This window comes from Glarea lozoyensis, assembly GCF_000409485.1.
Source record: "Glarea lozoyensis ATCC 20868 chromosome Unknown GLAREA9, whole genome shotgun sequence".
In the NCBI taxonomy this organism is placed as follows: Eukaryota; Fungi; Ascomycota; class Leotiomycetes; order Helotiales; family Helotiaceae; genus Glarea; species Glarea lozoyensis.
Genome location: NW_007361004.1, coordinates 1,314,372 through 1,326,517, shown reverse-complemented (window position 1 = coordinate 1,326,517; position 12,146 = coordinate 1,314,372). Strand labels below are relative to the sequence as shown.

The 12,146-nt window shown below is 47.4% G+C and overlaps 4 protein-coding genes across 4 annotated transcripts; 1 reads left to right on the top strand and 3 right to left on the bottom strand.

Annotated features, from left to right (window-relative positions):
* Window positions 1-469: 469 nt before the first annotated feature.
* On the bottom strand, window positions 470-2,195 carry GLAREA_08384 (uncharacterized protein; the record flags this gene model as incomplete). Its single annotated transcript, XM_008090429.1, has 4 exons — window positions 470-604; window positions 656-1,623; window positions 1,673-1,889; window positions 1,944-2,195. 4 exons carry the CDS (start codon window positions 2,193-2,195, stop codon window positions 470-472), a joined length of 1,572 nt encoding a protein of 523 aa, XP_008088620.1.
* Window positions 2,196-5,043: 2,848 nt separating this feature from the next.
* GLAREA_08383 (FMN-binding split barrel) lies at window positions 5,044-5,871 on the bottom strand (the record flags this gene model as incomplete). The annotated part of the gene is made up of 1 exon (XM_008090428.1): window positions 5,044-5,871. The coding sequence occupies one exon, from the start codon at window positions 5,869-5,871 to the stop codon at window positions 5,044-5,046; it is 828 nt and encodes a 275-aa protein (XP_008088619.1).
* An 876-nt stretch (window positions 5,872-6,747) lies between these two features.
* Window positions 6,748-7,411, top strand: GLAREA_08382 (Acyl-CoA N-acyltransferases (Nat); the record flags this gene model as incomplete). Its single annotated transcript, XM_008090427.1, has 2 exons — window positions 6,748-7,223; window positions 7,291-7,411. The coding sequence occupies 2 exons, from the start codon at window positions 6,748-6,750 to the stop codon at window positions 7,409-7,411; spliced, it is 597 nt and encodes a 198-aa protein (XP_008088618.1).
* Window positions 7,412-8,164: 753 nt separating this feature from the next.
* GLAREA_08381 (uncharacterized protein) lies at window positions 8,165-11,120 on the bottom strand (the record flags this gene model as incomplete). Its single annotated transcript, XM_008090426.1, has 3 exons — window positions 8,165-8,602; window positions 8,655-10,004; window positions 10,056-11,120. The coding sequence occupies 3 exons, from the start codon at window positions 11,118-11,120 to the stop codon at window positions 8,165-8,167; spliced, it is 2,853 nt and encodes a 950-aa protein (XP_008088617.1).
* Between the last annotated feature and the right edge of the window lie 1,026 nt (window positions 11,121-12,146).

The window sequence follows — 12,146 nt, the reverse complement described above, 5'->3', positions numbered from 1 at the left end:
CAGTCGAGAACACGATGTTCAATTGGGACCGGGTGAGGAAATATTTACTATCTCCATTGTATTCGGTTAATATCACCTTTCTAGATAGACTTTAAAATAATCTCATGGTCAAAATTACTTACCCACTCGATATATACGTTGAGTTGATACAAGGAAGTCTGCCATTTATTTTGTGCTTTACGAAGTGGTATTTCAAATTACTTGAGTAAGTTGACTTTACAGAAGGACATCACCCAGCTACACGCAGACACAAATAACATCCAAAGCAGCGATGTATTATGCCTCACCTAAAATCTACAGCAACAACCGGGTATATCTACATTCGCAACCGTCCAAAATGACAAAAAGCAGCATCTCGTTAAATCCATCGCATCTAAACCTCATCAACACAAAATGTAAAACTATAACATACGCCGAGAACTTCAACGCTTTCAAAACAAGATGTGAAATCTAGGTAACTGAGAAAAATCTATCGACCGAAATGTTTCTTCTCGAAATATCGTAAGAAGATATATGAGATGGCTGAAAACGTGAATGCGAGCTCGAAACCAACGTCACCACCGAATGCCGCTCCGCAGAGTTTGCCAATTGGACCGGTAAACCACTGTAATATGTTAGTGAGTGAAGGTAGGTGAGGAACCAAAGGAGGACTTACAACCTGGGCCATACCCAATACAGCGCCCATCGCACCAAAACAGAAAGCTGTCATCGCTGCGATTCCAGGCGGAAGACGACTTGGAGTCATGTAATCCGCGACGTCGTATCCTCCAAACCCGCGCTTATAGATGATGTGCTCGCTAAGCGAGATACCTTCGTAAATAGCGAGCCAGTATCCAATCACCAACATGAAGTTCTCAAGAATAGACTCGAAATGATCGTATCCTGGGATGGCAATGGCGATGTATAGGCACGTCCCGACGAACGTCCAGATAAAACGGGGGATTTGCTGGGATTTGCGGGCGAGGAGTTGGAGGGTGAGGGAGACGGAGTAGATGTTTGGACAGTTGTTTGCGATAATTGATAGGGCGAGGATGACGAGGCAGAATTTGCCGAATGTACCGAGTGTTGGCACCATTACTGCGGCGAGAAGACCACCGATGCCAGAGCTGTGGTAGCCGTCCATGTATTCGTTTTCACCGCCGTTGATGGACATGGCGGAGGCTACTGCGGCACCAAGCATTTGGGTGAAGAGGAGGGGGAAGGAGAGACCTGCGAATGTCCAGAGGAAGATAGCTTTTCGGGAGCGTCCGACGGGTTGGTAGACGGTGTAGTCTGCTGCGAAGGATGTCCAGCCAGTTGCGAAGCCATAGACGGAGGCGGCGAAGGAGAGGGCGGCTCCTGCTTCGGATTTTCCTACGCCCATTGGGATGTTTTGGAAGTGGCCTGACTTGGCGAATTCTCCGAGGACGATCATGAAGATAATGAAGCATGGGATCCAGGAGTATCGCTCGTAGGTGTGGACGATTTTGTAGCCGAAGAAAGTGATTAGGAGGGTGGAGAAGGCAATGACCAGAATTCCTGCCCAGCCAGGCATGTTTCCGTTCACTGCATTGAAGAGTTGGGCGCCGACGATTACATTGACAGATGACCATCCGATGCACGCTAATATGTTGAAAACAGCAACTAAACTTCGTTAGTATAGCTTTTCAGAGAAATTTCAAGTAGTACTTACTGATTTTGACACCATACCAACCGAAGAAGAAGCGACTCAGAACCATTTGTCTGAGGCCAAAGCGAGGTCCAAATGTCGAGAAGAAGCAAACAGGAGTGATACCTAGGATATTTACGAAGAAGATGATCAAAATGGTATCAATGAAACCGAGGTAGAAAATAGGATATGCAAGAGCTCCAATAGCGAAGGAAGAGACGACCATATTAGCTGAGAGCCACTATTCACTTATTAGCTAGCTGGTCATGTATGGAGTTGTACGCATAAAACATACCAAAGTCCCTACTGAAGACATTGAAGAATCCGTTCGCTCATCCTCAGGAACGCGCTCGATACCTCTCTGCTCGACACCGAATTTCCCTGCTGCTCGTTGTGCTTTAGCATAGAAGCTATCGCCAACAACAAATGTTTCTGCCGCAACGGCGCCATCATCTCGATGTGATGCCGCGCTATCATTTTCAGATGTCGATCTCTTCTCTGGCAAAGCCTCGATATCCCCGACAGGTCGTTTCGAAAAGACACCCATTTTCGATAGATAAGGAATGTGTTATAACTGAGAGTTGCGAAAAGGTCCTACAACCTGTCGACTAGCGTTCGTTGCTCCAGCAGTGACTTTATACTCTAGTTGAAGGTATCTATGGAGAGGGTTGAAGTTGAAGACAAAGATTTTATTTATACAAGCTCCTAAGTGGCAATAAAAAGCAAGGGTGAATGGTGAATGGGTTGAATGGGGTGAATGACAAGGGTAGCTTCGAGCTGGCCGCTGCATGCAAGTTCAGGTCCGCCAGCGGACGATACCGATGAGGTCGGCGAGTGGAGTGAACCGAGAAGCACCCCAGGTTAACCCAGAAGCTTGATAGAACCTAGAAGTCTTCTATCAGCCACTAAATTGTCAGATAAGAATTGACTGGATGGCGCTTGTGTGGCTTGCGTTGGTTGTCACAATTCGTCAGCTGCTCGAAAGTAATGGGGTTGATACAAGAAGGTAGGAAATGGGCAAGCCAGCAGATAAAGTTACCTCGTATGCACAGAGGGACTAACTTCTCTATATACTTCAGTCGTTGGATACAATGAGGCCCAGGCAAAGCGATTTGCCATCTCAACTTAAGATTTGAGGTACGAACCAGTGATATCGTTCCACTCGCCTGCTGTGCAGCTGGGAGGTAGAAACAACTTCAGTCCCAGTAGCCATGAAATGTTGTAACTTGTACGCCACCAGTTTCGTGTAGCATGACCTATACCATGACAGCTTGAGTAACGAAGCTTATTTGGACAAGCTTGAAGCCACGCCCGGCTGGTCTTGCAATCAGTGCTCAATACTCGTGTCGGGTTGCACGCAACTTTCCAACATTGATATTGATATGCACGGGCATTTCAATAGTGTTTGTGTTCTGGTCAGAGAATACTTCATCGTAAGGATCAATGATGCTATGCTCTTTGTGACAAAATCGCTAATCCAGGAGAGTTTGAGAAGGCTATTGAGGCCTGGAGCTGGATCTCATCGAGCTGATCTGAAGTCAACTAACGAGGCCAATGAGTGCACTCTTAGCCGACTTCGACGGGCTCTAGAGAACTATATCCGCGACACTCTCTATGCATGGCAATGCCGCTGTCAGAATCAAACAATTCTGTCATGAGCTACGCGCCAATGTCCACGTGCTTCTGTACTTCGTTGAGGCTTCCGTCGCACCGTAGAGTCGTCCTAGATAGTTGACAGAACTGTGAGTATCCGTTGTGCGACTGTCCTCAAACGCCTCAGAAAAGAGCATATTGTTTTCCTCCCAAATCAGTGGTGGTTTCGATATCAATTGAGGTGACGGCCGAAATCGTTTAGTCATTGGAGAAGAAACGATAAGAGCTCGATAACAAACAACATCAATGGCCGTGTGTTCTCTATCATTGGATAAAAAGAAATGCCAACAAGAAATGCAACCATCTTCGACGAAAGAGGACAAGCTTGTCGGCTCTGACTTCTTGGTTGAGCTCTGGCCTGTAGCAGATCCCCTCGCTTAAGTCCATGCTCAACTCGCCCGTCCGGTTGACGGCCACTTCCTTCTCCCCACAATTCAGCCATCAATACCACAATTGCACACAAAGAAAAGCCAGAAGCTTATCCTTCTTGGATATCGATCTTGCGATTGTTATAATTAGACAAACGCATTGTCCTATCCATACGGGGCAATACACATTGCTTTTCTTCACTTGCATTTCCAGGCCGGTCCCCGCCACCAAGGACCACGACGTCGGGAACTTGCACCATCAACCAGGTATCAGGGGTTTTGTTGACAGACAACGAAGCTCTGTTTTCGAGATGTTTCTATATTCTACGAAAGCAACTTTACTGGTCTCTTGATTGCACTGAGAGCTGCGACACAGCAGTAAGGAGATATCTCTCATGCTGTTCAAACGGACACTGCGAAACCTTTATACATCTGTACGCATTCTACACGTCAATTACGAATTCTCCGATGACGTGATTGATCATGTCAGGCATAGTCATTTGGCTGATTGTACCTGAGGACGGATTCCGATATGTCGGCTTGTACAATCGGTTTTGTCCGAGAATGTTAACAAGGCCGTGTACGACCCTCGGGGAAAGATGTCAAATACTTGAATACTGAGCCACGACTCGTAATCAACAAAGTTTGTTATTTCACCCAACTCAATGAGTCCAGGTACATCTCGACAAAAAGATTCTTGCCAAGTGGTAATCATTATCGTCGTGAGTTACACGAAGTAGAATTTTCGAGCTGTACCATCTATTTACTTTTTCATATCGACTCTCGACATCTTGAGCTCTGCTGTGGTACGCTAGGTGCATTTCCGAGTCCTAGAATGTTCAAGATGCATACAAATGCAGCATCGACTGTATTCATATCCAGAGAATTGGTCGACTGACCCCACCAGAAGACACAAGTGTCACCGCTGTAAGCTCCCATGACAGCTGAGACCATACTTGTAAAGGCACATGTCAGAACGGTCACAAAAATCTTCATTGTGACAATCTCGTGAGCACCGCATGGACCTGCTGTGGCAGTGTCAGATTGTGTCTGAAACTGTTTGATAGGTGGCACTGGAAGACTATAAAAGGCCCAGTACATCTGCTACTTTTTGGAACTTTTGTTCGTGTGACTTTGGCGCACAGCTGCATGCATCTCATATGTTGTGAATTCTCTTTTCGGCGCCCGGCAACCATCCTACTTCCCTCGACTCTCAGGGGCAATGGCTGTTGAATGCTGACCCTATAGCCTACAACTCCTTTCCCAAAATGATTGCTTCACCCATACCAGCACAGAATTTCTCCTTAAACGCCCGCAGAACCCATGACAATATCAACAGCGCGAATTCCAATCCATCCCAAAGACCTCCAATTCTTATACTGGACACCCATTCTTTCTCGCCTCCTTAATTTTCTGTCTCTGCTCAATTGTATCCGCAATCTTATCCGCCATCTCCGTTCCCAGCGCTCTAAACCCATTAATCGTACCCTCTCTATCCCCGTCCCCAAGTTCCTGACTCATCTTGAACTTCCCCTCTATCCTCTCAACCTTAATCTCAATCCCAATAATCGCCTTCTTCAACAAATTGATATAATTATCCGGCGCGTCATTCACGGACCACGCTTTCTTCCTCCCCTCCTTCCCATCAAAACCCATCACCACCTCCTCAGTCAGAATAGCAAGATCATCCAACTGCTTAGTGAGAAACTCGTTGGTGGAAGGGTGTTTGGTGTCGAACATAATAGACGCAGTTCCGTAGATCTGCACAGCCGAGTAATTCCACGTACTCACCACCTTTCCCGTCGCTGGTTTGGTGGTGGTATAGAATTTGGGCGTAACATAATGATTCGCCGGTCCATTAAACAAGATCATGACTTCCAGATCTAATTTATTCGGACCTTCTTGCTTCCCCACTCTTACTCCCTGATCGTTTTCAGTAGTCACGGATTCTATGAGCGCCTTTGAATGCGGGTTCGCTCGAGCCATATGACCACGGACAATTCCCAGGTCTTCATTGGGCTCTTTTGTAGTGAAATCTGGAGGGTTTGATGGTGCGTCGAAAACCCATGGGATGTGTGAAGTTTGTATTAGCGGGTAGTTTGGTGATGAGATTGCGGTGGTGAGGATTCCAAGGGGATTATCTTTGATGAATTTGAAGAGCGTAGGGAGATGAAGTTCTGCGTGGTCTTTGCGGAGATACATGGTTCTCGATTGCTGATTGTTCAAAGATATCTGCGTTGTCCAAGTCGATGAAAGTATTGAAAATTCGTTGCGAGGTCGAAAAGTGTGGCGATAGATGATTCGGCTTGTCCGAAAGAACATTGAAAGGGATATGATTCTTATAAATGTGAAAGAAAATATTCTCCGTCTCTAATAGTTCTCCGCCTTACGGTCTCGACTCCGCAGGTAATCCGTCTAGATTCTTCTAAGTATTTCGCAAATGACTTCCTAGTACGTACGTCGGGGGTCGGGACGTTAATACCAAACCACAGCACCGATCTCGGCATGGCCAATCGGTAGCAAAAATATGCACGAAAAGCTGCTCCCAAGACCATCCAGAAGCGCTAGAAGATCTCTGAAAACGTAACGCGCGATGTTTGATGCACATTCTGCCCACGTTGTCGGATCTCGGAATTCCTCTTATTGGGGCGGAGTTCAGGGGTGGGGAGAAGATATTTGACGGAGACGCCCTGTCGGATACAAGATGTTGCGCTTGAAAATTGTTTTTGTGGTTCAGGGTCATTTTGTTCATGAGAATTCGACTGAGTATGAAAATTGAGTGAAGAGTAAAGAAGAGTCAGGAAATTGAGGGAAAGGTGTAGAATTGTGGGATTTGATAAAGTGGAAGGGCTGGAAAGGATTTTTATTAAAGAGCTGGTAAGTATAAAGGTTGGCTATCTCCGAGAAGACTTTATTAATGAGATATAGTTCCTGATACCCTCTCAACCTCACATTTAAGCATCATTCTCATCTCACTCACTCACTCACTCACTCATCTCACTCACTCACTCATCTCACTCACTCACTCACCACCACCGACCAATAAACCCATCACCTCATTTTCATCTCAACCTCAAAATGCATTCAACCACAGACTCATCACCCACTCCTCCCACCCAACAACCCACCAAAAAGATCTCCTACGAACTCCGTCCCGCAACACCCGCCGATGCCACGCAAATCTCCCAGCTCGGCAGCAAAACCTTCGCCCACACATTCGGCTACTCGCTGCCCCCCTCGGACCTCGCATCCTACCTTGAAACCTCCTATTCCATTCCCTCCATAACCCGTGAGCTCACCAACCCATCTATGCAATACATAGTCGCCGTGTCCCCCTCCGACGCGTCCCAGATCTACGGCTTCGCGCAACTAACGTCCGGATCTTCTGAGCCTTGTATCGATGTTGATCCTGAGAAGTACCCCGAGCCGGTCGAGTTGCAGCGGTTGTATGTGGGTGTGGAGTTTGCAGGGAAGGGTGTAGGGAAGGGGTTAGCGAGGGAGATTGAGCGGATGGCGAGGGAGATGGGGAGGAAGACTTTGTGGTTGGGCGTTTGGTGAGTTCTATTTTATTATCTTAAGATGTGGTGTGAAGAGGTGAAGGAATTGGCTAATGCGATATAGGGAAGATAATTTGGTGGCGCAGGGGATCTATAAAGCGCTTGGATTTGAGAAGGTTGGGAAGCATGATTTTGTGATGGGAGAGTGTGTGCAGACTGATTGGATTATGATGAAGAAGTTGTGAGATGTCGTTTTTGTGGTGATGGTAGAGGTGATTTGAGGCGTGAAAAATGTCTGGCGTGAGCGAATTTAAAAAGGTCGTGCTTTATAGGGTCATGGAAAGGAGTATTTTTGCATATCTGCTGGTTAGTAAGGGTAGTACGGCTAGATTAAACTGAACCAAGAGGGAGCATAGAGAGGAAAGGTCGAAACACTGGGTTGTTTTAGGAGTTAGGAAGATAGAAAGAAACACAGAGGGCCGTAAGGTTTTCATATTTAGTGGTATCACCCAACCTATCGTCATCCGCCATACCAAGTCATCCTCCCTATGTATAATGCAACGTGCCTCGCACGATGCTTGAAAATATAATTACAAACGCTCTCCTCCTCTTCCATGCCCTCTTGTCTCAAACGCTTGCTCCCCTTATACGCTTCCTCAACGTATCCACGAAAATAGAGTCAACCCGCTGGCTCATGAAGCCCGAAATTAGAAGATACAAAGTGTGCTGATTGACATGCCAAAAAATTTGTGCTCGAGTCTTTCGACTCTTCATCCTTACGCCGTGAAAATTGTTGATTCCCTTTGCGAAAAACCCAAACTGTGACCCCGCCGTTTGTTCGTACTCATGCTCGTAAAGAAGGATAAGACATTACGTTTCTTTGTAGTGTAGGTCGAAAATGTGATGCCAATAAGCCCCAGAGCGTCAAAAATCAGACGCTATGCAAAATAAATGGATTTGCTTCTTCTTCGCGAAGAGTACAAAAGTCGATAACCTCCTCATGAGTAATCTTCGGTTCCATCAGGGCGGCCTTGTTGCTCGCCATCGATAACATCAACTCGCAAGACCAACTCCTTGGTTTCACGCGCAATTTCGAACGCAAGAGGTGGCAAAGACTGATTCCAAGCTCTCCAAGCTCTCTCTCCCTCCTCGTCATCTCGGCCCGCGTTTGCGATTGACTGGCCGGTCTCACCTGCTTGCAATAGACGTTCTCTGCAGCTTGATAGCTTTTTCAAAACCGGTTCACTTTGTGACCTTAATGGGCCATTTCCCGTAGAAGACATCGCTTCCTCGGTAGAGGAAACAACATTGCCTACATTTTCAGCAATGGCTTTAATTTGTCCCGAAATGACTTTGATGCCCGCATCGGATCGGATAGAGGTGACAAGTGACTGAATGTTCTGAACCAAAGAAGCAGTCTGATCTTCCAGGTAGATCTATATGCAAATTAGCTTACGGAAAGGTCCAGTCTGATGTGTGAATCTGTACCTTCAAGTCTTCGACATCAGTGTCTTGAGTTCTAATGCCAAACCCTGTCCCCATTGGTGCCGGAGGTGGCATTTTATTGCCATTCATGAACCCGTTCGCCAAAGGAGTGACCAAGGGAGTAGCCTTTGAGCTCTTTGGTCGAGACATGGCGGACTCGCGCGGTGAGTTGAGAGGGCTGTACATGGAAGACTCAGCGCTCATCCGTCCGTTTCGCAGACCTTGAAATGGGGGTGGATTGTTTTCCTGTCTAGCATTTGGGTCTCGGACTGGGAAGAAACCAGTACTGTCAACTGGGTCTAAATTTCCGTCATCGTCATCCTCAAGTTCACCGACTGGTGTTGGTCTGATCTTGACAGTACGAACAAGCTCGACAACGGATGCTGTTAAATGTGAGACAGCAGCATCAAGGATGGAAACGGGAGAAAGGCCGTTTGCAGAAGCGAAATTCTTCGAGGCGGTAATCAAGTTGTTCGCGGTGGCTGATACTCTGGCCTTCAGCTTTGCCTGAAGTTGTGCCATTTCGTTGGTGGCGGGCTGAGCTTGGTCTATGTCTTGAGTGATGTTCCGAACATTGACCACAGCTATTTTCATGAAATCGATGACTTTCGCGGGTTCCTCGGTACGCGCAACTCGTAGAAGCTCGTCTATCGATATCTGAAATTTAGTGACATGAACATCTTTCACTAATCCGTTTTCTTCCGTGAAACCGCTGTCTTGAATGAATTTGGCCACGTCCGGCTGTATGGTGAGGCCAATCGAACCAGCACGCATAGTTCGTAGTTGTGTTTTCGTCCTGGCGTACCGATTTCTCCAGTCTCTGACCTCTTCTTCCAGCTTATGAATAGTATTTGTGAGCTGCTCCTCTTTCTCATAAGACGATCCGCTTCGTTCAGAGAGCATGCGCATTTCACGGAGGAACTCCTGCGCCTCTTGCCGAACCTCATCTGTAACACGCTGCTGCTCATCAAGTTCCGCGCGAAGCTCCTGATTTTCGCGCTCCAATTCTTCGGCATTATTATCAAGTCCCCGGTTCCCTCCATTTGCTCTGAGCTCCTCCAGCTCCGTCCGTAGATCACGCTCGTTGTTTGCCTGCTCGGCCCTCAACCGATCTATCTCTGACTGAAGGTTGCTATTTAGGTTTTGTGCATCAGCAAGCTTACTTTCCAGGCTTATCCGCAATTCCGAAAATTCTCTTTCTTTGGTAGTCAGAGTCGCTGCGCGAGATCTCTCCGTATTCAAGGCGCCATTCAACTCATCATCTTTCCTTTTCAATGTGTCTTCCATAGTGTCAAGCTTTTCACGTAATTCTGCTACTTGTGACTGATAGTCCTCTATGAGCTTCTTGTCGGTCTAGGACCTCCGTTAGCCAAGTTCGTCCTGAAATCATCAAATAAAATATACCTCTGAACTACTCGGGCTCTTTTTGCTGTCTCGTTCTCTAGCAGCATTCTCAAGCCCAAAAGCGTCGCCATCATCATCTTCCTCGCCGCCAGTCTCGTCGTCTTCTACCATCGTACTTTTGTTTGGTACTAGTGTGTTACTTTGAAATGTCTTAGGTGTCGGGCGACCATAATCATTAGGTGGTAATCCGGGTGATGGCGGTATTCCTAACCCACTATTCATGCCAGGCCGCGGTCCATTTCTTGACTCACTTCTCATCGAGTAACCAGCCACAGAACTTGCGTCAGAAGGTCTGCGCATTCTTGGTACGCCATTCACAGGCGTGCCGTTACCACTTCTACTGGGCGGCCCGCGCAATGAAGCAGGACTCCCCATACGACTAATATCACCAGCAGCAAACCTTGGAAACCTCCTCTCTAACTCATAAAAGACGTCCGTCGCAAGATCTCGAAAACGAGGGGGAGGTAACGTGGAAAGCTTCTGTCTTGCCTGATTTCGCTTAGGGTGGAAAGTGTCCTTTGGTAATAGATATGGAGGTGGTCCGCCTTCTGGTGGTGGGCCATTTGGATTCCTTCGTCCTCCCTGCTGTCTACGCAGAAGTTCGTCGAAAACATCTGTACTAAGTTCTTGAAATTGTACTGGCGACAATCGTAGCAGCTTGTCCCGCGCTCTATTCGGTCGTGGATTCCCTTTCTCGTCCCGCAATGACGCCGCTAGATATCTCTTAAGAGCGACATAATGCTCCGAAAGTGAAGCTTCGAATTGGGCGTCCTTCGCACTCCTTCCACTCTCGCTCGTGGCATATAACCCGGTTCCCACGCTCGATCGCGCGATAGAAGCTGGAGGTGAAGGTCCGCCAGGGCTCCCGGAAGAGCCTCTTGGTGGAAACCCTCCCCCATTCATCGTACCGTTAGATCCACTGGATATGGGCGGTGAGGCGAGTTGTCCGCGATTATTCGAGAGCGGACCGTACTGCGGTTCGTCGAGGTTCTTGTATTGTGAGATGCCTGACCATTCACTGCCTACTGCAGAAACTGGTGACAATGGGCCATTGCGACCATTCATGGTCGGAGGCTGTCGTCAAGAGGAGCGGTCGTCTAATTCGGGTTGGCGTGCTTGCCGAGGCCTATTGAACGGGAACCAAGTCGCAGCACATTTGCTAACACTCAAGTGTAGACTGAGCGTTCTGGAGAAGTCGTGGAAGGATTTGGTGAGCGTGCAATAAAGTCGAGTGGTTGAAACGTCGAAAGGTACAAGGGGCTGTCAATGCGAGAGTTGCTGGCTGGCCCGCATGAGGTCTTGAAGGGGCTGTTTGGTTGAAGCGACTAGGAACCTTCGACTGGTAAGGACCGTGGGATCAAGACGCGACACCGTCGAGGAAGGACACAAAGAGCGTGAGAGCTATATGGATGGTAAGGGAGGATTTTCGAGACGAAGTAATGTGTAAAATGGTGATTTTTCCGGAGCCCCTTTGAGTTTGGTTGTGGTTGAAGGCGCGAAGCGGCGCGTAAGAAATTACCTCCGGTAGGTCGGGCATTCGATAAGGTCGAGACCCCAAGGATGTCTGGGAGTTGCGAATGATGCCTCACTAAACAAGAATAGTTATGGCGAGAAAAGAGTTATGAGGACGAGAATTCCTAGAGTTGTACAAAGTATTGGGTTCTACAAAAGATATGAACAATTGTGACTTCTGTGCACTTGATGGCCGAAAGGTGCATCCGACATTGTCAAATTTAGCACCTCGAACTAGAACCCAAGGGCCCCGGACAGTGGACAACAAAAGGGGTACTTTATTGGCCGAGTAGCAAATCCAAGCATGGAGATAATTTCGAAATCCAGATCAATTTCACTAGTAAAGGAGCTACGAAATAGACTACAAATACATATCCCGTGGAATCGCGGACTCGCATTCGCACAAGGACAAAGGTACACCCGAGACATGTTTTCGCACCGTGTACAATGATGTGGGCCATGTCATTGCCCGTTGTACATGGATTGAAGAAGGGTGTTGGCATGTTGCTTGTCTGAGCTTGTCCAAAGCTTCCAGAAGAATCATGCTTTGCCGCTAGACGAAAATAATTTCAAGGATTT